Raw genomic sequence first — 23,739 nt, 5'->3', positions numbered from 1 at the left:
GACATAAAGGTGTCCGGTTTTGTATCAACAGAGGACAACCAGGCTGTTCTCCAGGATGGCCGCCCTATCCAAGCCCCACAACTGGGACTCTTCAGTTCTTGAGCTTATGAGAACACAGCATCCAAATGTGAAGTGCTTGGAGTCTACCATAGAAGGCTACATTGTTCCCATCCTAGCATCAACTTGAGATATCATCAGCCTTGGAGGAGCTCCCTGATTCACATTCCTTGCTGAGGACTAACTTAATGCTCAGTTGGCATTCAGCTAATGGGAGAGAGGCAGGGCAGAGCAGTATTTGGGAGACAAGTTACAAAAGATCAAGGCAGTGTCACACCTGAGGTCGGTGGTTCAAGTCTGGAAGTTTGGCTTGAATAAGGACCATGTTGTAAGAAAATAAACACCACATAGCCGTCATACTAAGCAGCTAGCTGCAGCAGGGAAATGTACTGGCAAATGGACTCACCTCTTGTCTTCAAGCTCTGCTATGACCTTTGACAAGACAAGACGAATCAAACACCTACATGAAAAAGAAATACAGAAAATAAAACTTAAAAATTACATCTCCACGAACATCATCTGCCCTAAAGGTCCAAGGGACCCCAGGCCATCAGTTTAAGACAACCACTGATAAAAATAGGCAATCTGACCAGGTTTAAGATTATAAAACAATCAACAAATTTCACATCTCAGACTAAATCAGGGCCAACCTGGCTTAAGTAAACAGAAAAGGAAATATGTTCATCTTATTATTTATTCTACTCTGTTTGAATAATGCATTTCAATGACACATTAATTAGTCATCTAAAAGCCCAGGTTCAGGGGCTAAAAATCAGGATTCATCATGAACTGGGCCTTTTCACCTGTGGGGATCACGAGCTGCAAGTCAAATGCATTTGTTGCACTTTCATTAATGTTGCTGGTCATTCATCCATATCATCATGAATCCAGAGCAACTGACAGCTTCTGCTTAGAAGAGGTCTCAGACAAGCCCAACTGAAGGTGCCATAGTTCAGAACAGGGCTACAGCTGCACAATCACCAAGTGCTCACGACTGTGCGAGCAGACAAGCTGCTGCCTAGCCCCAAGGTGCTGATATTTGGGTAACTGCATACATCTCCCACTCCTTTCTTCACTTTATCAACACACTTTATCATTGACTTCAGATGCAACACAGAAATACAGTACGGATCCCCCACCCTTATGGTTAGGTTAGTACCTCAAGTACTTACTTTAAAGCTATAAACACTTGCTGGCAGTCTTGTGAGTTCTGAGATAAATACTCCAAAGCTTTTATAGCGGCGGCATGTTGTTCATTCTGAAAACAAGAAGCAGATTTTCTAAAAGCTGTGCTAACCCTTAGACTACCTCCCTCACCAGGAAATGTCAGCTGGGCTGCTGTGGTCTTTACATGGAGGAGAGGCAAAAGGACTCTGGAGCAGAAACACTCTCAGATGCAAGGAAAAATCCCGTTGTGAAAAGTCCTGAGTCCCGAGCACAATCACTGCATGGACAGAACAGGATCCACAGCCTGATGAAGCCATCAGTACCTGGAATGCTGTGAACAAAGTCCCAGCAGACAAGCAACAGGAGCCAAGAACTGTTGATTTAGAGCATGCACTAGTCAGTCACAACCTATAAACAACCAAAAGAGACAAGTGACTTTTCATTGTCTTTCAGTCTTGTCCAGTCCAGTCTGACTTCTTTAAGCACTATGGCTGCTAACAAACACAGAAAAAACCCCCAAAACCAGTGCTTTACTTTCAGCTCGGTGTGTCCCCGCACCAAGCACAGCACGTGCCCAGAAGAGGCATCATGTTAGTTTGAACCGGCTCACCCACAGTCTATGTAGCTCACATGCTTCATCAGGGCTTTGGGGTGCTTTTATCTAATAGCTGATTGAATCAGCTATTAAATAAAAGTGCCAGAAAGTGCCGCTGAAGCGTGCAAGCTATACGGTCGCTGGGTCAAACTGACATGCCTCACCTGGGAAAGAGCTGGGTTTTTATTTTTCCATGTCTGTCAGTACCCTATGAGTAGGAAGTTTCCCCTTCTAAATCTAACATCTTCATTAATCAAGATGTAAACCCCGCAAAATTAAAAAATCTGTAGCCAATGGCTGACAGAATTCCTAAGAAAGCACCTGATTACAATTTCTAAATACTAACATCTGCGCCTTAACAAAAATCTTCATAAGTTTTTTTTTATTCTTTCTTTAGTGGAAAAAAGATATACCTTTTATCTGGTATATTTATGCCCACGCTGTGAGGTCTTCTTTACTGTATCACAGAGCAAAAAGAGACTATAAGTAGAACAGGCTGCAACTACTGCACTTATATGCAAATAAAGCATAAAAACTAGGAGAAAGCTATGCTCTAACTACCTCTAATGCAATCTGGGCAGCTAAACTTAAAAGGGTGGTTACTGTACTTCCATCTGCCAACAGCTTGTCTTCGTGCTGGGCTGGCTCTTCTGCTAGCTTCCCCATTGAAACAATTGCCTCCACCGCTGAAATATACACAAAGAAAAATGGTGAGTGGGATTTCTCACAGAAGCTGAGGTGATGGCTGTACTCTGCTGTTTTAACATTAATATTATATCAGCTGATTATCATGAGACCACCCAGGAATAGTAGCACAAGGTCTGATAGTTGGGGATGACCAGTCCCTGCAAGTTTGCATGCTGGGGAAGCACACACTGCTCCTGTAAGATTTGCTGCAGAGTTCATTGCTCTGTAGGGCCCTCCTCGGGAGAACTGATGGTCCCCAGACTCTGCCCCTTTTATCCCATTAGACAACATCCTGATTTTTAACATTTCCTCCAACTATTTCTGATCTTTTATATTTTGTGTTGAAGTAGCAGAATGAGAACCCCACTATCCTGAGTACTGAACTAATATGTAGTAAGAGACTACTAATGCCTCATGTATTTTACACTCTAAGACGAGTCAAGATGAAACATGGGGGTAACAAACAGACAGCCAATAAGACAGGGACAGCATCACATGGCTGTGTGGAAGTTGCACACACAATCTGCAAAACAAAGGATAATTCGTTTCTTAGATAAAGCTATAAAAATAATAAATGTTAACAGTGACCTGCTGGCACCTTCTTAGCCATTATCAGGGCACAGGCCCAACTGAGAAAAATGGTACAGGCGTCAACCACAAGAGAGAGAAGAGATGTCAGGAACCAAGCAGGAAGTTGAGCAGGTCAGTTTTGGCTATACTGACACAAAACATCCAAAAGAAGATGTCAGAGACAGGACAAGATATCATCAGACAGGAGAAAACAAGTCAAAGGCAGAGGGACAAATACATAAATCAGAATCAAGATGGTAGCTCAATCTACGTGAATGGATGACATCCTCTAAAGTCTTCTGCCAGAAGAACTCTTCAGAATTGCAGGAGAGGGAAAAATGAAAATATCAAAAGAATTGCCAGAGAGGTAGAAAGAGAATCACATGTCACAAAAGACTAGGATAGCTATCAAGAAAAGAGAGAATGATCAATTGTTTCAAAAGTAATGGAGAGATCAAGGAAGACAGAGAGACAACAGAGAAGTTGACATTTGGCCAAATTGAAATGATCACACTTTGGTAAGAGCTATGTCAGTGGAATAAAGGAAAGCAGTCTGGTTGGAGAGGGTCTTAGATGAAGCAGGATAGAAGGTCACAGTAAGAGATACAGACAGCATATCCAAAGGATGCAGGGATGAAGGAAACTGGGAGACAACTGAAGAAGCACTGTAAGGCTAAGGCCCATTTTCCTCAGTTGGGCCTGTGCCCTGATAATGGCTAAGAAGGTGCCAGCAGGTCACTGTTAACATTTATTATTTTTATAGCTTTACCTAAGAAACGCATGATCCTTTGTTTTGAGAGACCAAAGCAGTAAAACTGCAAAATAATCAATTGTTCATATTTACGTAGCACAATTAAACCCGATTATTTCTACCTTTGTCAGCGTTACCCTCCAAGACTGCAATCTTATACACACTGAACTGAGTGAAGATGCTCCTAGGATCACACCTCTCTGCTTCCTTCACTGCCTCTTTAGCCTGTTCACAGAAAAGATTAGCAAGACTTTTCTTCAGTTATGACAAATCACTAACACATTGTAGGAGGGGTGAACTGAACAGAGATAGCACATTCCTAATGATTATATTGTGGTTACTTGTATAGTTCCCCAGCTGAGCTTGGTGCATGGGAAGTTATTTGAACGGTTAACTGCAAGTTTTTAACCATGAAGGTCTTGTTTCTGATTGGAATTTTTTAACTTCAAGCTTCCAGTCACTGAAGCTTGTTATGTGCCTTGCTTGAACAGCACGTGTACAGCACAATTCTGACTGCCATCGCACAATGTTTTAAAGCGCTATTGTTAAAATGTCTTAGAGATGTGTGAGGTATTAATTTTCAAATTTTCCCAGTTCAGCCAAATCAAAACTGGTTATAACTGGAAATTGCCAAGGTAGCTCTTCTAAGTCATGGCTGTGTCCCTGCCAAATGTCCTATTTCCCTCAGATACTCTGGCTAATATGTTTTTCTCTTCCCTTCTTCACAAACAGTCAAATGGTTTTTTGCCTGAACTTTCACTTTCAAGCAGGGATCAGATCTTAAACGTGATTGTTGTGGGGAGCTCAAAACCAATTTAAAATGTAAATAACTTAGCAATTTTACTAGTAGTCGTCACTATGCTCTAGCTCTAGTAAACTGGCTCTGCACACTGTGTCTAACAAATTTACAGTACAATTTTTAAAACAGCAATTTTTTTCAATCCAAATTTACTGGTGCAGTTAAGCCTGCATTTCACATATACAATTTCCACTTGTAGATCTCCCCAAACCAGAGGCCAGGGATTCCAGTACACTCTTAATTATTTTCCCAGCATCTTTAACTCTTTAAGTTTCAATCAATTCTTAGATCTTAGATCTATGGATTTAACTTCACAGGCCACCACTGACTGCACCTCAGAGCACCCTCTGCTCCTTCGGGATCAGAGACATAATTGGCTCTATTAACCACCAAGTGTTAATAGAGAACAAGCAGAACTTCCAGCCCCATCTAGTGGCTTTGTAAAGCAAGTGCCTAAGACAGTGTCTGAAGTTAGAAAAAAGTGGGGTTGGTTTTATAACCTGCATATTTGGAGTTGAAAGATTTTTAGGTTTGGATGAAGATACTAGCTGGGGGTCTCCCGAGTCTTGCTAGCTGTTATGCCAAGAGGCACTCATTTCATTTGCTTTTCTTGGTCTTTACAGCAGTCTTTACTGTGCAAACTTCAGTTCAATCATTTTGTTACTGAGATTGCTTGCAGTTAAGAGGTCTGATGACTGGCTTTACATAAAACAATCTATTCACAACTAACACCAAGGTGGCCTTGCTGTAGTGATAGCTTTTCCACTGTATTAGGCTCAATCCTCTTGCTCTCTGAAGCCCTCTCTACCTGCCCACTTGCATTGCTTCCTGACTGACTGCTCTGCCAATGATGCAGTCAGGATGTTTAATCTTTCTAACAGTGGCCTCTTTGAAAAAAATATTCTATCACAATGCCCTCAATAAATGACCTAACAAATAATGGCCAGGGCAAGTAGCAACTGGGATACTTGTGCTCTTCTATTTTAAATGTTTTTTAGTATCAAAAACACTGTATGATCAAAATGTGGCCAACCTCCACTTTTACCACTTTATTTATCTGCTGGATACCTTCTCCTTCCTCAATCCTTTGTCTAGCTTTGACTGGAAACTATTTATGACAGAAGTCATGCTTTCCTTTTTATCAGTACAGCACCCAGCAGCAGCCATGCAAAGGCATGTAAAAGAAAAGTACATTTGTTCCTTGAAGACAGACTTCAAGAAACTGAATAATGGAAAGTTATATGAAAGTGAGAAAAAGTTAAAAATGGAATTAATCCAAGCAAAAATGCCTAAGAATAATACCCAAATACTGTCCTGAAATCATGGCTGGTGAACGAAGAACGCACCTTCCTCTCACCCACAGCCTGATAACTTTAGAGGACAGTCTCTTAACTCTTCACTGGTCTCTGTCTTGTGCTTCAGCATTTAGAATCTGTTGATTTTCACCATACTGTACCATTCTGTTATGTCATCTAGCCAGAGTAGCATGGTCTGCCTCCCGTTCTGCTGCCCTCTACCAGGCTGAGCACAACCTTTAGCAGGTGATCATCTCCATCTGGCAGATGTCACAAAACAACCAGAGCTTCTTCTTCATTGCTGTGTCCTCAAATGTCTCTTTTGTACTGATTATTTGTGATCATCTGATTTCTGACATGTTCCTGCTAACTGACCACAAACAATGGTACATAAAATTTCACTTCAAAGGTCAGCATCTTCATGTGTGGGTCTCCTTGAAGATCCATGCCTTTGCCACATACAGCAGGAGTGCAAACATGTACAACTTGAACAGTTGGATTTCTGTGCCTTGGGAGAGTCTACTGTCCCCCAACCAGTATCAGGCCATCTAAGGTACCCTGCACCAGAAATATACTGTTCCAGCTGATGTGGATTCCCAGGTAAATTAAGCTGTCCGTGACAACACCTTGCACCTACCTATTTTAATGCTTGCATAAGTCTCTTCCCTTCTCCTGTGGCAGACAGCTGATTCAGTCCTCCTATGAAGGGCATCCACCTGGTTCTAAAAACTCTTATTCTCTGCATCCAGCAGATCAGCATTATCAGTGAACTTCAGGTTGCTGACCCCCTAGCTAAGTACCTTTACCCTGAGGCTTTCAGCCATTGTGATTACATTAAGTCAGGACAAGAAATCAATGGATCAAAACTGGTGCATCATAAGCTTGACTGAGCTAGTGAGCAAAATACTGAGAGAATGGGCTGTTCTACCCCTCACTTTTTTGTGGTTCAGCAATTGATAGGACACAGGAGAATGAGTCCATTGGAAGGAGAGAGGTCTACTACCACAGCTACCACCCACACTGTGTCCTGAGCACTGGGGACCCACCACAACACCACTGGGCCACATCCTGACAGCTCCTGAAGAGATGGACAAGACAAAGAGAAGAACACTGATGACATTGTCAACTGCATCAGCTCTGGCTGAGCCCAGAAAACAACCAGGAAAGTGAAACTTGCATTTCTGCTGTTACTTCCTCCCTCAGGTCTCCTTTTCCTTCCCTACCTTATTTCTTCTATCTCTTCCTTTTTTCCTTCTGCTTAACAGGATTCTGACTTAGCCAAAACTGCATCTTTTGCAATGTAGGGCTAAGCCAATGACCAGCAAGAAAGCAATGAACAATACTTTAAGCAACCTGACCCTGCTACAAGTTTGTCAAGTTTTAGAATGGCTGATAAGACTTTGCATAGACTCTCTTTCTCCAACAGGGAGGTTTGCAAGTGGGAGTCAGCCCCAGAAACAGAACCTAGGTTTTCTATCCTTGCTACGTTTCCATGCTCTTCCCCCCTTTTGTGTTTTTCTTGTTCTGTCTTCCATGAAGCAGGATGAGAGTCCTACAACAGTTCCCATCTCAACAAACTTTCTCATTCCCTAAAAAGGACTGTTTATGATACCTTTAATACCATCTATCAAAAATGCAGATTTCCCTATAAAAATTCTCTCCTGCTAAGAGAAGGGGCAAAGGGGATGATGTTAAAATGAAAGCCTTATATTATACTTTATTTCAAATGCTTTACTTGTTCTTCCTTCCTTCTGTATCTTTAATGAAAGGTTAAAAAGATTTTATGGTGATTGCTTGTTCATGACTAAGCAGGCTAAGGGCTCTCTACTCCAGTTCCCAAACCTTGAGGAACTGTTTAACATTGTAAAATGACTGGGTCACATGGACCCACTTAGTCCACTGAAATTGATACAAAGCTTTATTTTAAAACATTAGCATTGACTGCTGGGGTAATCCTGCACCTCTGGAAATGACTTTGCCCTTTCAGAATTTTTAATCAAGGCCCAATGGCACTGCTATATGAATGAATGAATGAATGAATGAATGAATGAAGTACCTTCTCAAGTTGTTTCAGATGAAGATAGCAGGAAGCCATGTTCCTCTTCAGCTTAGCCAAATTCTGATCTATCTGCCCAGATGAATAGAAGCTGAGAGAATAGTTGTACCACTGAAGAGCTTCAGGGTAGTTTTTTGCCTAGAAAATTAAAAACAAACAAAAAAGTCCAATGGTGTCTAAATTACATTTTCCTAGGCTAAACTACAGACTTCAGAGGGACCAACCAAAATATTCAGATAATCACACATGTTAAATACAACCACCATTTCTAACGTAACCTTTTCCACTCAAACAGCACCAAATGATCCAGTAAAAAGATGGGTTCTTTTGTAGAGAGTTGACACAAATAGGAAACAGAATCAGTGCCTCAAGAAAGAAATGGTCCCCTTATGATCCACAGCAAGTAATGGAATGGGAGGTAACGGCAACTTTTGCCCAATAAAGAATTGCCCCTGTATTTCACCAAAAGTGGGTGGCTGTCCAGTGTACTTGAGGCAGCAGTGACATGCAGTTATTTTTGGGGTTCTGTGTTCATCACAAACATCCTTGTGCAAGAAAATAAATAGTTCTGGCCACTCCAACCAATCCTCAATTTCTTTGCCATCACAATCTTGACAATGCTATGTGCCACAGTAGTAGGGTCATGGAATATGCGTGTGCATAATACACCTTAAAGAATTATAATTTGTATATAGGTAACAGTTTTTCCTTATGTACGTGCCTGTTCATATATATTAGGTAATTCCTAAACAGTGCTCCTCAGGCAGTGGGAATTTAGTGTCCTCGTAAATGACTGAAGAATTGTCTTTCCACAGTTTCTTTGAGGCGCAGTGTTGAACAAACATATGATCAGGGGATCATTTAGCTGTTCTGAAAATCCCCATAATTGGAACATTCCTCAGGAAGGTCACACAGCTATCTAAGCTCTAATGGAATGAACAACAGGTTTTTTTCATGGAGCTGCTATATTTACCAGCATGTTACTGCATTTCATTACTAAGTAAATCTAATTTGAAATAATTTTGGGTTGAAGCACCTTGTCTTTTCCTCATTTCTGCAGTTTTAAAGTGCCAGAGGACAGAGAAGGGAGGGACTGAGCAGATAAGGAACAAAGGCAGAACAGAGTGACTGGGCAAGAAGAGTAGAACTAGATGTGGAGGGTAAGAAACCAGGAATGGAGAGGAAAACTTGGACTTAAACCAAGCATGGAGAAAGAGACAAAGGCTGCTGGACAAGCAGACAGGAACTAGAATAAGAAGCTAAGAACTAGAGACTGGGTCTAGGTAGACAAGAACAGGACTGGGTCCATGAGCCAAGAGTGAGGAAGAGATGGGACTGGACCAGGATCAGATTGGAGGAGATGGCGAAGAAGGGCTCAAACTCTGGGTAAGAGGCAGAAGAATCTGTGCTTGTTAGAACACAGACGCTTCTAAATCCTGGGAGGGACCCTAGAGTCTGCAGTCTCACAAGTCCTCTGCTGTCAGCAAACAGCTGTGAAATCCACTGGCAAGGTGAATGTACCATCCCACTCTCATGCTAGTCCACAGAAAGGATGAAACCTGCTACTGATGTGAGTTACTCTATTAGTTCCAGTGGCAGGAACTTGTGTGATGAATATGAGGATTCCAGTCTTGCTAACAGCCCATCTTATATCAGCCTGAAGCTACATGATGGAATTTCTGCATTCTTCAGTTTGCTTTTTTAAAAGCCTTGAAAATGACATAAAATGCTATGTTACAAAACATTATCATGGTTGCAAAGTCAAGAAACTGAGTTTCCTCATGTAATACGATCAGAGCCCTCAATTATATGACTGACTGTTCTTTCTTAATTACACAGATGTATATGCAGTAGGACCCTGCCTCATTCACTGCTTAGAACAGACCTGCTTTGAAATTAATCAGGGTTTGCAGGATGGGTGACTTGTCTGCAGCACCCCTCTGCCTCTTCTGTGGTGAATGGAAGCCAATGTGCGAAAACTTAACCCCCAGTGAAAGAGGGGTTAGCTGTCACAATTTCGCTTTCATTCACCACAGAGTAAGTATGGACACATGTGCAGTCCCAGAGAGCAGTTGACAAGCTACCAATCCTTGGTTATTTCATGATAACTCTCTGGGTTACATGGGTATTATTAAAAGATCCATTTTCATCTGTCCCTGTAATGTTCTGTTTCTATAAGTGGGGTTTAAAGAATTATGAGCCCTTTAAAATTCACTTAAACTCAGGGACATAAACAAAACTTTTACCTTCTTGCACAAAAATGAATGCATCTGTCAGAAATATCATCTGGGAAGCTGAGGCACTGAGCAAAAAAGGCAGCAGATGGCCAGGCTGCTAAAGGAAAAATATTTCTCTGCACAGCCTATAATTAATCAATGGAATTCAGTGCCACAAAACATCACTAAGTCCAAGAGTTTTTGACAATTCAAAAAAAGAATTGGATATTGATATAAATAATGCAAATATCCACCAATACCTTGCATAAGCTAAAGGGAAAAAAATCCTCATTAGTCCATCATCAACTGATAGGGGTTAGGAAAGTGACTATCCACAGGCAGATTATTTGCTAAGTGAATTATTTATTATAAGGTTCCTATACCCTCTTCTGAATCATCAGGTAGTGATGGACTTATCAGCTAAATCTAGTCTGGCAATAATTATACTCCTGAGCAAAAATCCTAAAACAAGACCACACTTGGGTTGCTAAATGTGATGTAAAAGAGTAAGTTGCTGCCTAGAAATAAAGCAAACTCCAGTTGGAGCAGCAAATTTAGGATTATTTATCTCCAACCAGGAACAGACACAACACACAGGAAACAAGCCAAGAAAAGTAACCCACTTGTCTTTTAAGAAAAGAACAAAGTTCCCATCTAGTCCCAAACCTCATAGTTCTTGGCAGCTCTGTCCCACAGAATGATGTGCAGTTGGTTCAGTGTTTCAGCTGACAGTTGTTTTCCTGTGTAGTGACCTGAGAAGAGCGAGAGACACCTTAGAATTATCTGAGGACGACAGGCTATGCTGACAACTAGACTCACAAACAATGTGGTCAAACACTTAACAAGAGCTCCAGCCAAGGAGGTAGTGACTTGTAGCTCTGCCATCTCCTAGACCATGGGTGGACAAAATATGGCCTGCACGCTGGATTTATCCCAGCAAGCCCTTCTATCCAGCCCATGGGGCCCCTCCAAAAAACAGTTACTACCAGCCCGTGGCTGCCCCTCTGAAAGCTGACAGGAGGTGGGCTTTCAGAGGTCACATACCATCAGACCAGATGGGCTCTGTGCTTCCACCTCCATGGGGCTTCCAGCATTCCAGCTGGGACCCCCACGGGGACGCACTGAGCGTGATGGCATGTGACTGGATAGCTGGTGAGTGGGGAGGGGAGCTCCTGCCTGCAGGGGGGGAGGGAGGATGGTATGGGGCTCTCGGCACTCAGCATGGAGCCCACCTGGCCCAATGGCGCACAGCTCTCCGTGGCACCCATCTGTACACCATCCGGCCAGGCAGGCTCTGTGCCTCCAAATGTGGTTCCCTGCTGGAGTGCTGAAAGCCCCACATGGAGGCATGGGGTGAAACGGCCCGATGGCCCAATGGCACGCAGCTCCCACCTGCAGTGCTGGGAACACCACATGCTGGCCTGCAGCCAACCTGGTCTGGTTTGAAGGTGCACACCGGTGGGCCAGGTGGGCTCTGTGCTGCTATGTGCAGTTGCCCAGACTCAGCCAGAGCCACATGCCACTGGGGGGCTTTGCCTGGTGCGGGCCATGAGCACCCCAAGGGCCCGCTGCCTGCTGTTCCTGCTGCTGCTGCCGCCAGAGGAAGCTGTGCACCATGGTGGAGAGAGGCCCACACCCACTTACACCCATAAACCCCACCACCCCACAAATCCCACACACAAATACCCCACACTCCCATAACCCCCCCACACACACCCCCAACTCCCCCCACATACAATATATAAGACTTTATTTTGAGCTATTATGAGACTATTTTGAGCTATAATGCAATCACCTCTATAAACTATGCAAACACATGTAAATCAGGGAAAAAAATTAAAAATTAAATTAAATTATGCTATAGTAGATGTTTGATTTTTAGTATACGATTTTTTGTGGGGTTCCAAGATGGCAAACACCCCTCCCAAAAGAAGTATTTCTGGGGGCAAGGGGAGGAACTTCTAGTGGCAAAGGTCAGAGGTTAGGGGTGGGACTTCCAGTCCCAAGGTGGCAATCAGGGGGGCAGGGAACCTGTCAAGGGGCGGGGCTACCCTTGTGGCCCTGGACAGCTCACTAAAACTTGCTAAGTGGCCCTCCAGCCGTTTTGGAGGAAAAACACAGCATTTCACACACACACTGCCACTTTTTAACTTAAAAGCCCAAAATTAAACTCCTAACATTGTAGTTAGGCCTCTAAATAAAAAGTGACCTCCTTCTCTACAGTTGTGAGCAGCCAAAGAGGATAATGAGAGATACAGATGCTAAGTACATGTATTCAGGTTCATTAAGGTGTCTAACAAGGATTTGCACTCAATGCATTTTAACAATGATAGGACTAGTCTGCGACACATGCCTCTGCACTGTGCAGAAATGTCAGTATGTCCTTTCCCTCTTACTGGTCACCCTCACTATAGATGGACTTAACAACTGCACTGATATCAATAGCCTCAAGTTGCAGTGTTTTAGCTAACTTGTGTCACAGCAGGATTGTGGAAACACCAGTCAGCTTGTAACTGCTGTTGCTCACTACCTAGCAGCAGTGTCCCCCACCCTTTTAAAGCAGCTAAAATGTATGTTTACCCAGACTAATCACAGAGAAGGGCCTGTGCTAGAAATAAATCTAGTTCTGTTATTGTTGCTATTCTTTACAAGTCAGAGACAGCCTGTGAGAGAGAAAGTAAGAGAAACAGGGAAAAAAGGATGGAGGAAAGTAGGGGGTAATGAGAAGGAAGAGACAGATTCAATATTTAAGCCAATTCATCCCTGTCTTCAGCAAATGACAGCAGGCGCTGGACAGACACAAACCTGTAATGATGTCTTCGATCTTCTGCTTGGCAAGTGGCTCCCTCATTCTTTGCAACAGGAACTCGATGTGGAGCAGGATGACCTTTCCAAGGTCAGGCGAGGACTCGAATCGCCCAGCAACAGACTTCAGAAAATCAAAACCCACCAACTCCCTGTTCACAAAGATGCATTTGTGAAAGAGCTATTAGCTTTCTCCTCTGGGAACTAACACATACACCCACGGAATACATTTCTCACTCAGATTACTTCTCACAAAAAAGAATCCAGATAACCTAACTCAGTTGTTCTCCAGTTCTTTAATTCTGTGGAGCAACTAATTAGAGAAAGATACTCCAGTTCTTTAATTCTGTGGAGCAACTAATGAGAGAAATATCCCCTTCCTATATCAAGTATCCAATGCCACCTGCCTGACTGAAAATACACCCTTCTGAAGATGACAAGGATAGAGACCACGCACCCCACGTGTTCCACAGATCAGTGTGAGAACTGGCTCTTTAACCAGTAACCATTCATTTGGCCCCAGGATAAATCTGCTGCATTAACCCATGAACACATACATTTAAAAAAAAATCAAAGACTAATTAAAGCCCACAAAATAATGAAAGCTATAAGTAAAGTTAAAACACTGTTCTGCATAGCTTTATGCATTCAAAACCAGAAACAAAAAGTGAAAATAGAGGAAATGGAACTTCCTTACTTACAGCCATTTCTTATCATCCAGACTCTTACTTTTTTTGTTTCCAAAACTGCAGGCAGCAAGATCAGTATTTCAAAACCTTCAGTTTTTGATTTAGGCCATTGGGAATCTTATTTGCAGCTATGCTATCACACATGGACTCAGAGTTTAGCCCTATGCTCAGTACATCATGGGAAGGAACTAGAAGCACTATGGGGTAAAGTGCCCAAACCCTGAAAGAAGGGAGCACTTTGCAACACCCTCATAAGAACCATGCCTGTTGTTACAGGGCCCATCAAGGCAAATGCCAAAAGATATAGCCTTGCAGAGTAAGTGTTAATCCCTAGGAAGGCTCTTAATAGAGTGGCTAGACATTCATTTGAAGTGCATTACTAGCTATCTTATTATTCTCCCAAAGGTGTGGTGATCACCAATCATCTAGAGACACTCCTAGGTAAACATGTTCTGTAACATTATTTGTCATGTTGGTCTTCTATCCTAATTTGTCCCTACCAAGAAAACTACTAAAGCTGAACAAGTAATGACAGAGGTAGATACTGAATTTGACCAAAAATATTTTCTGTTTTGGTTTTGTCTAGCTACTTACTAGTGTACCAAAATATCCCGCAGCCCATTACACAACAGTGCTGCCAAATCTGAGAAGTAGGCAGACTTGACGAGAAATTTGTAAAGAAAATTTAAAGCAGGCCCTAAACAGCAGTATCACATCACCTGAAAAAAAAACCCCCACCATCACATGGGCATGGATTGCTCACTCTTTCTGAGCAGTGGTTGGACAACTTGGAGGGAAACTGGTAGGCAGCCAGTTGCAGTCTCATAATTCAGAGCCTGCTGACGCCCACCAGCACAAGTTACAGCTAAATGGAGACAGTCATATTCATGCCAACAGAAAACAAGACATACCATGTCTCCCTCCCAGGACGTTCCATGGCATGGCATGCTCTTGACATGCACAGCCCTGACCCACCTATGCTGGGAAGTGGAGTGGCTGGCTAGTACAGGAGATGGCACACCCTGCTCTTCCAGTTTCCACTAGCAAAAAGTTCTCTTGCCTGTGGGAAACTCTCCAGTGGCTTTCTCTGGCCAGTTAGTGCACAGTGCAAAGAGACTTTAACAAACCAGAGAATATCACCCATCTCTCCTCTCTCTATATACATAAAATATTTTGAGGGGGGTTTTTTTTAAAGCTAAAAAGCACAGTGAATAACCTCTCCATCTCTAAAAGGAGATGTGGTTCTAAAGACTTGTAAATTGCAATTTTTTCATAAACTAGCCTTAATGATTTATATCGTTTGAAAATTTCAGTCATGGCACCTCTTTACTTGTTCACTGTTATTTGATGGTAAACGTTATTTCAAATAGCGAGGAATCATTCATCTCGGAAAAACAACATGTTTTCCCTCTGATACAGGGGATAAGAAGGTTCCACTACCTGTTGTGTTCCAGCAGCATCTTAGCAGTGTTCAAGCAGAAATCTAAAGATACCTCGTGGTGCATAATTTCAGCAATAGCTAGAAAGAGGAGGGAACAGTAAAGATTACTGACACATCAAGGAAAATGAACTGCTTGCTCATGTCCCTTGCCTTCTCATTCCTCATGTTTTCACTTTCGTTTCTAATTGGTACTAATGAAGAGTTCCAAGCTGACAGCTCTGGGACATAAGTCCTCAGTCTACTCAAAACAAAAGCATAACAGGCAGCAATAGTGTAAGCTTCCTCTTTATGTTTCTCCCTGAACCTGTGCCTCATCCTTGAACAGGAAGGACTATTTCAGTAACTGACACCATATTCACTCTTCACTGCTTACGCTGCTGCATCTGTTCTATCTTTTAGTTCTCACAAGCTCCAGGGTCTGTCCTCCCTGGGGAAATGCATTTAAACTCTCAATCAACTACAAAATACATTTTTTCTTCCAACTCAAAATTTCATTGCAGCAGCGTTCCCATGATGCTATAGTAATATCAGACAGATTTCCACATCACACATACCCGAAAACCAGACTGTGACATTTGGCAAATTAAGTCCCTTTCTCCTGAAGTAGACTGTGCAGTGATTTTGCTCTTGCCCTAACAACATTTAGCCTTGTTTCTTGGGCATGGAATATTATGATCCTGTTCTGAATCAAACACAGAACTGTGATACCTGTACTGAGGTCTTCATCAGCTGCTCCACTTTTCAGAAGGATTTGAATTTTCAAGAAAAACCCAGCTGGATGCAAATTCTCCTGCACATTAAGAAACAAAAGCATTATTTTGGACAGCCAAATTGTTTATGAACTCAAAGAACAATTTTAGCTAGCTCCTATTAGAGTCCTCGCAACATACAGTACTGTCCAGTCTAAGCTTGAGTTTCTGAAGTGATAGGGCCATAAATAATAAGTGTAATCTTTTCTTCTGGAGAAATAGTAATCTTTCCTCCCAGAAGGTGATAATTACTCATGACAAACTTGATGTCTATGTTTTTTTATTCTGTTTCTTAATTTTATGCTACCAAAAAGATTCTGAGGACAGCTCAAAATCAAAACACAGAAATCTGATGTAGCTGGATCCACTCAAACATGTTCAAGCACTTCCAAACAACAGCAGAGAGGGCCTGAAAGTCTGCAGTGAGGCCAAATTAGCTTGTCCCCCGCCTGTGGTTTAAGTCAGGTCTTCTGATGCTCAGTCCTGTGCCCTTTTTCACTATGTCAAGCTCCCTCCAACCAATTAGTAATTCTGACTCTAACATGCTTACAGAACCAGACAGCTCAAACAACAATGATGGAATGTGCATGAAATGATTTTGGAACGCTGGGGAGGATTATTATTATTTTCACAAAAGTTGAAAAATGCCACAGCTTCACTAGTACTCAGGGCTGCCATAATTCATGAGCCTGGTGAAATACTCTGTGAAAACAGTCAACATGACTAAATCCAAAATACTCAATGATGATGTTGGGATTTTGGTGCGATGCAATTTTAATCGTAATGAAGGAAATACAGAAATTCATGGTAAATGATGGGTAAACAAAGACAAATGCTACCATGATTTAATTTGTACCAGTTAATCTGATGGGACAGAAGCATGAAATTAACTGACAAAGAGAATTTCTACAAGTCCAACGTTTTATTGTTTCCCAGTCTGGCATCTGAAAAGCCAAGTTCCCAAATCTCACATGAACCGCTACTGAAGTCCACTTAACACATGCAGCTTTCTTGGGTATATGCCAGAAAAGTGCCAGCCACATCATGATCAACAGGAGTCCATTACAGATGGAAATACACAGCAGGAACAGATGCATAACCTGTAAAACTCAGCAGTGCTGCTTTACAGCAAGAGCCACCAGCGCAATATGAGCTTATGAATATGGCAACTGATGTAAAGAAAACACAGCTATTACTCAATGTCGAAGTCACCTCTGATGCAACTCCCCCGATTTCAACTGAGACACTCTAGTGATTAATTTATCACATTCCATTATTAGGCAAACAGACCAAAAAGAGGTTAGCTACTGTGTGGATTAGACATTACAGGAAGTTACGACCTTGTTAGCCAAGCTTATAGCCTGCAGAGCCTTGTCTTGATACACCTTGCAATCCCATTCCAAGTAGACAGTGGCTAATAACCGCAGAACTTTAGCCTAGAAAAAAGGACAAAATGTATATTTAAGCAGAATAACCATGAATGGCACCTGAATACTGCACAAAGGGCTGAAAAATGAGATGCTGAAACATAAATGTTTGGACAAGAAGTTCTATAGGTCAAAGGCCTATCTTTTTACTAATTGGCTGTAAAAGGCCTAGCATAATGTGTTGTTCCTTGATTGAGGATGCTAAGGACTACACAAATAATTGCATCCATGTATTTTCTCAGGCTGTCTTGACAAGGGATGCTGGTGGCTAAGCCTAACCTATACTTGACCTTTTTCCTAGTGAAGATTCAGAGAACCTTTAGCTCAATTTACTTGGTCAAGTTCTGGGTTGATCTGCCCTAAGGGAAAGGGTGAATTTAGGTCAGGCTCTGCTAACACATATTCACAATATCTGACTTTCCATGACCACTTTTCCCAGTAAAGACAAACCTCTTGGTGTCATAGAGATACAGGCCAAAACAATGAGTACACCATTGAATCTGACCTCCTGTATACCAAGTACCATTAAGTTTCATGCAGATCCTCCTATAGTGAGCCCAATCCCTCTAGTTATTTAAACCAATTCAATCCTCAGAAAAAAAACATTTCTGTGCATTACAGGCAGAGAAGAGGAGAACTGGGGATGTGTCTACACGTGCTGATTTAAGGCACATTAGCCATTTTTAAGGCACTTAAGGTTGCGGGTCTAAACATGCACACCCTTAAGGCGCCTTAAAATCACAATTTTAGGCTATTCACACCTAAATTCACCTGCAAAAGCAGGTATCAAATTTAGGCACAAATAGCTAAAGCACCTTAATGCACATGTAGATGCACTAAGGCACATTAATGCTCTCTATGTCGACTTACTTGGGACTAACTTTAGTTCCAAGTCGGTCCACACACCTCATTAATACGCCTTAATGTGTGCAGGTATAGACGCATGTCTAAATTGCCATGATGTGCATTAGACAAATGCGTATTTAGTTTAGGTGCACGTAAAAAGCACGTGTAGACATGCCCTGGGTGAAACATACCCAGATAATCCTAGCCAGCAAACCAAGCCTTTATGTTTCAGAAGAACTGGGAAAATGCAAAAGTCTCCATGTACGGGACCTGCAGGGAACTTCATCCCTGACCCCAAATCTGGTTATCAGAATGATGCTGAACACCTGAGCAAGACACACCAGGTAGGCATCTGAAAAAAAAAAAATTCACCCTGGATCACTGGTCCATCCCATCCAATATTCTAATCTCCTATGTGTCTGACCCCACCCCCCAATACACACATGCATACACATACACACGTGTGCACACACTGAATTATGCTAACTGGGCATCAAGGGAGATCATTCTTCCTGACCCCTGCATACAAGTAGTTAAAACCCTGAGCATAAAATGTGGTTATAATCAGTGGCTTTATGCCAAGCCTCAAGTCTTAAGTATGTTGATGGAAATACAGGAAACCCTGCTCTCCACATGGCCCATGACTCACAGATTCCAAAGCCAAAGGGACAACCGTGACTATGCATCCCCAATTCTCACATAAGAAGGCCTTAAGGTTCACCCCAGAAATTAACTTAAAACATCTCATTTAGAAATGCATCTGGTTTTGTCTTAAAAACTGTAAGCAGCAGTAGTTCACCATCTTCCCTAGTATCCAGTTTTAGGGCTACCCTCATTTCTGGGAAACATGTTCTGATATTACGGTTGAATTTGCTTCACTTCATCTTCCCACCACTGGCATTTGTTATGCTTTTGTCAGCAAGGCTGAAAAGTCCTCCTCTATCATACCTCTCCATACGCAAGTTCCAATACACAATACAGGTCATCAAGTAACCTCCCAAATGTCTCTCCAATAACAAGAATAAGTTGAGCTTTTAAGCTTTATCCAATAAAGTCTTGCTTTCTAGGACAGCAACCATTTTTATGGCTCTCCTTTGCTGTCTCCATTATTTCCAGATTCTTCCTAAAGTGTGGATACCACAACTGGACACAGTACTCTAATAGCAGTAATACAACTGCTCTGGGTTCTGCTGTAATTCTTCTCCAGAGATGCTAGCTGGTATAGTGTGTCAATGTACTAACATTTTATCTGTATAAAAACCTAAATGCAAATGTGATTAAGGCTGTAATTTCAATTTCTGCTCTCTCTGACTGCACCTGGGATCTGATGAAGTATCAATTGAATGATACTTCAATTCTGCAGTCTAGCTATCAGACACTTTTGAAAATCATGACTAAGAACCTCTGGTGCAGTTGTGCACACTCCAGACAGGCTTTGTGGAGACAATGTGTGCTACACAGTAAGGTTAAAGTGATGGCAATAATTACATCTTCCTACTGATGCGTTAGTAGTTCAGAAGCTTCTAACTATATATATTTCTTACCTGCATTTCTTGCCCAGTAGAGTATCTCTTATCCATCTTCCCAATTTCATAGCTCTGGCTACCATTGATAAAGGAAAACTAGAATCAGAAAAAATCAGGGAGCAATGGGGCCAGATGATATGGTTCCATATCTCTGACATCCCTAATATATTACATACAAAAAAATTACCATGACTACAAAAGAGTAGGCCTTTACTGCAGGTCAGCTATACTACAGTAACTGCCCACTTGCATGATCTTGGCTGGCAGCATTTGGAAACTAACTCATGGTAGCCTACTGACTTAATGAAAGAGGAGGAAGCTACCATGGTTTTGCTTCCACATACCATACAGTAAGAATGTGCACAAGGGCATCTACCACAGACTAGGCATTTTGTGGTAAAGCCCTGTGACTTAAATCAGTCCTTTGTGGCCCTTTATACTCCAATTTTAGTTATGTTCCAGATACATCCTGACCCACTCCCCACTTTTAAGGTAGGTAAAGACAGCCGTTCTGACCTGATAGGTGAAAAAACTAAGATACAGAGGATCAAGTAATATTGGCCAAGATTACAGTTAAGTCAGCAGCAGAGCCAGAAACAGAACCTAGAATACTTGATTCCCAGTATTTTCCAAAAAAACTAAACACAGCACAGACGGGCTTGGAGGTTAACACCAGAAAATTAAAGCTCCGTAACATGTGGTACATGAGTGGTACAAAGAGAGAACTAGGGATTTAAAAACAAAAACAGTCTTGCTGGGAATGTGTTTCCAGATCTGATAATATTCTCATTTTGAGATAACCTTATCCCCACTAGAGGGTGTCAAATCATTCTGTCCAGAAAATGTTGGTATTTTGTGGAAGATTGATTTCATACTCAGATTTTCTCAGGGGCATTTTTCTGCACTCAGTGCCCCATCTACTACAAGAAAGAGAACAAACTATCAGCCTTAATTAAGACTGTACACTGCCACATACCTTCCCTGATTCCACATATACAACCTTAATGTTTGGGATTAGAAGGAACACCATCAACTCGATTTCTTATACGGGTCATTTTTAAAAAACAGGGTTTCTAATTTTCTGAGGAGGATTTTTCCTGATACCCTGAATTTTCCTTTTCTTTTTTAATCTTCATACACTACTTCCCTGCACCTTAACTTACCCACTTCTGAAACCTCCTTTCCCACCACAGAGTTTACATACCGTAAGTATTTGTAGGTAGTTAGCATGTTTTCATTTAGCCACAATAGACAGATGTAACTCACTTAATCTTTCATCCCAATAAATCCAGTTCCTTAATAATTTTTGTTGCTAATTTCTGGATTCTCTCTAGTTTGTCAACAATGTGATAACTCAAGGTCACTTGTGACAGCAGGTGGGCAGAAAAGGTATCCAAGCCTGCTGTGGAGCTGCTCTGTGCCAGTGAATGTGACTGAGAGCACTAGAGCAAGGAGAACTAATACATGAAACAAGGTAATTTTCACCAACAACACAATTAGGGCTTATAGTTGGGCATCTGCTTTCGGGAAAAAAAATCAAAGACTATTTACAAGAAATAGATGTAATACTGGCAAAATAGATATTTTCAGCATTTTTCAACACTTTCATTTCCCTTCAAATGTAGCAATATACCACTGCATTATGAAAGGCACAATATCTGGAAACAGTCCTCCTACATCAGGTTCTCTTTGCATCTCTAAGCAGTTTGTTTGCAAATAAGGAGAACTATGAATATAACTTCTGCATGCAACAAGGCCCCTTTTAGAAATATGAAAATCCATGCAAAGCAGTGATGTGCAAGTGAGGCAACAAAATATGAATTTAAGAATGTGCTTGAAAATGGAGCAATTACCAGCATAAAGCTCTGCTTTGACTGGCAGCTAGAGTGTTAAACTAATTAATTTCATACCAGAGCTAGCTGAAAATTCTCAATTTTTGTGAAAAAATGGTTGGTCTGTTTTTTTAAACAATGAGAATTTTTATTTTTAAGAAGTTTTTCATTGTTTTCCATTTTTTTATTAAATCCCAAAACTAAAAATATTTTGGGTTTCCCTTTCTCTATTCTTCAGCCACATTTTTTTTCTTCTCAGAAATAGGCTTTTCACATAGTTTTTCTTTACACATTACCTGAGCCAGAAGGAGCTCTGTTCATACCTCTTCTGCTCATATGTTTCCACTCCAAAGTTATAGCAAAGGAGAGACAGGTAACAAGTCTGCAAATAAAAACAATGTTTTTTCAGTTCTTGAAGGGGCTTATTGAGATCTATGGCAGCTCAGTTCCAGACACAGTTAAAACACCTTTTATATCAAAGCTCTATCCACTACTGTTGGAGGTGATTTTGCAGGAAGGTGAAGGAACGTGACTAAAATTGGAGTCTTGATCCATGAGAAAATAAAGCAACATAAATAAATCTCCCAAGGTCATACAGAACAGCAGAACTGGTCAAGCATACTGTAGTTCACATGCATCATTGAAAAAGAACTGCAGAGAAATAAGAGAGAAAATTAGGATACAAAAGGAAAAAATGGAGAACTAAAAGTGAATTTTAAAAAAATAACAAAACCTATCCAAAAGCCTGGTACAAGAATGTCTTGAAGCCAAGACAGGTGTTTTTAAAAGACTGAAAGAAGGCGGCAACAACTCCTCCACAATATCCACAATAATTTTTTGGTTTTTTTCAGAAGTAGGAGGGACAGGGAAGGCAGAGTATAAAGGAGGGAGAAAGGGGGTAATTTTCGTTTGGATTAAAGCAGGAACCACTGTTCTGCATGATTTGGGGAGATACAGTCTTATGTGATTACTCAGACCACTGCTGCTTCACCAGCTTCTCTGTGAGGAAGGCATCTGTCCACCAAAATCTCTCCTCAGTATTATCTGCAAATGTTATCACTTAATCAGAATGAGAACAAAAATCAAGTGCAAATAAACTGTTAGCATTTACAAAACTTCGTCTTTCGAATAACTTCTTCTCCCAGCTGTAAACACTGCCTCTTGTAAGTGCTATGTAGGAACCCAAAAGAATCTCTCCAGTGAAGCCAACAGCACCACCATGCAAAATCCTATCTTGCTACACACAAATCTCTTTCTGATCTCCCTGCAGCCAGGAAAGAAAAGCACAGGTCACCTGCCAATGCACAAGTAGAGAACGGTCACTCGTGGAAGCAGACTCCAAAATGCTTCACAACATTAAGGAAAACTGTGATTTTCTTCCTCAAAAGATAATTTAACTTGTTGATAACCCCGCAGGTAAAGTGTCCAGTAAGGTAGGATCCCTAACGTAACCCTACAACAGTGGTTCCAAGCATTTTCTACTCAAGCCACCCCTCAGAAAATGCCAGCTCTTAGTTTTCATTTTTGTTTTCACTACAGAAAAATAACTGAAAAAATATTCTGTTGCAAATAACCCAGAAAGATCATAGGTGGGAATGTTTTCAATACTACAGATTCCTCTGTGGAACCTCTGGGTTTATCTTGAGAGACAGAAGGCAGGGTAGACCTGTATCTTACAAACTAAATTAGAGATATATAGCATTAGGTATATTAGCATGCAGTTATATACTATATAAGTGTTATATATGAGAAATACTAGCACTTACTCTATAAGGTACAAATCTACCTGCCTTCTGTCTGACCTCAGACTAACACGGCTACTTACCTCTCTCTATCTTGTGAATAGTGGTTGCACACCTAACAGTACTAACACCACATAGCGCCCTGCAGCACCCCTGAAAGGATCTCAAGGTACTCCAGGGTGTCACAACACCTGGTTGAAACACTACTGCTCTGGAGGCATACATCTTCTCCACTAACATGCTTGGAACAGAGGAGTTGCAAGCATTAATTAAAAGCTGCTTCTCAGATGAATGGCTGAATAGCTGGCTGGCTATATCAGCCATATCACTAGCTCTTTCCACCAGCAACAATCCTCTAAACTACAAGTGATTGATGCACTCCTGAGATTTCATCCCGTAGGTCAAAATAACTGCTTGCTCCTTCTTTCTTTCTCATCCTTCCAATTACCATTAGTTCCTACTTAAAATAAATGCAAATCACATCTTTTA

The 23,739-nt window shown here is 41.5% G+C and overlaps 1 protein-coding gene across 3 annotated transcripts in view; it reads right to left on the bottom strand.

Annotated features, from left to right (window-relative positions):
• Positions 1-23,739, bottom strand: part of TEX11 (testis expressed 11) — a 59,709-nt gene that overhangs the window by 23,273 nt on the left and 12,697 nt on the right. For 2 of the 3 annotated variants that reach the window (XM_025205079.1, XM_025205078.1), the window contains exons 8-19: positions 21,805-21,890; positions 19,695-19,752; positions 17,218-17,313; positions 15,837-15,918; positions 15,128-15,206; positions 12,999-13,150; positions 10,860-10,945; positions 7,978-8,115; positions 3,950-4,052; positions 2,381-2,505; positions 1,230-1,315; positions 464-517 (exon numbers count right to left, since the gene is read on the bottom strand). In XM_025205079.1, the coding sequence (XP_025060864.1) occupies positions 464-517; positions 1,230-1,315; positions 2,381-2,505; positions 3,950-4,052; positions 7,978-8,115; positions 10,860-10,945; positions 12,999-13,150; positions 15,128-15,206; positions 15,837-15,918; positions 17,218-17,313; positions 19,695-19,752; positions 21,805-21,890 (1,145 nt within the window). The remainder of the gene's footprint in view (positions 1-463; positions 518-1,229; positions 1,316-2,380; positions 2,506-3,949; positions 4,053-7,977; positions 8,116-10,859; positions 10,946-12,998; positions 13,151-15,127; positions 15,207-15,836; positions 15,919-17,217; positions 17,314-19,694; positions 19,753-21,804; positions 21,891-23,739) is intronic. The other variant, XM_025205080.1, reaches the window with a different exon arrangement.

Source organism: Alligator sinensis, unplaced genomic scaffold (assembly GCF_000455745.1).
Source record: "Alligator sinensis unplaced genomic scaffold, ASM45574v1 scaffold1059_1, whole genome shotgun sequence".
Taxonomy (NCBI): domain Eukaryota; kingdom Metazoa; phylum Chordata; order Crocodylia; family Alligatoridae; genus Alligator; species Alligator sinensis.
The sequence above is the reverse complement of the archived record's forward strand: the minus strand, read 5'-3'. Positions and strand labels throughout refer to the sequence as shown.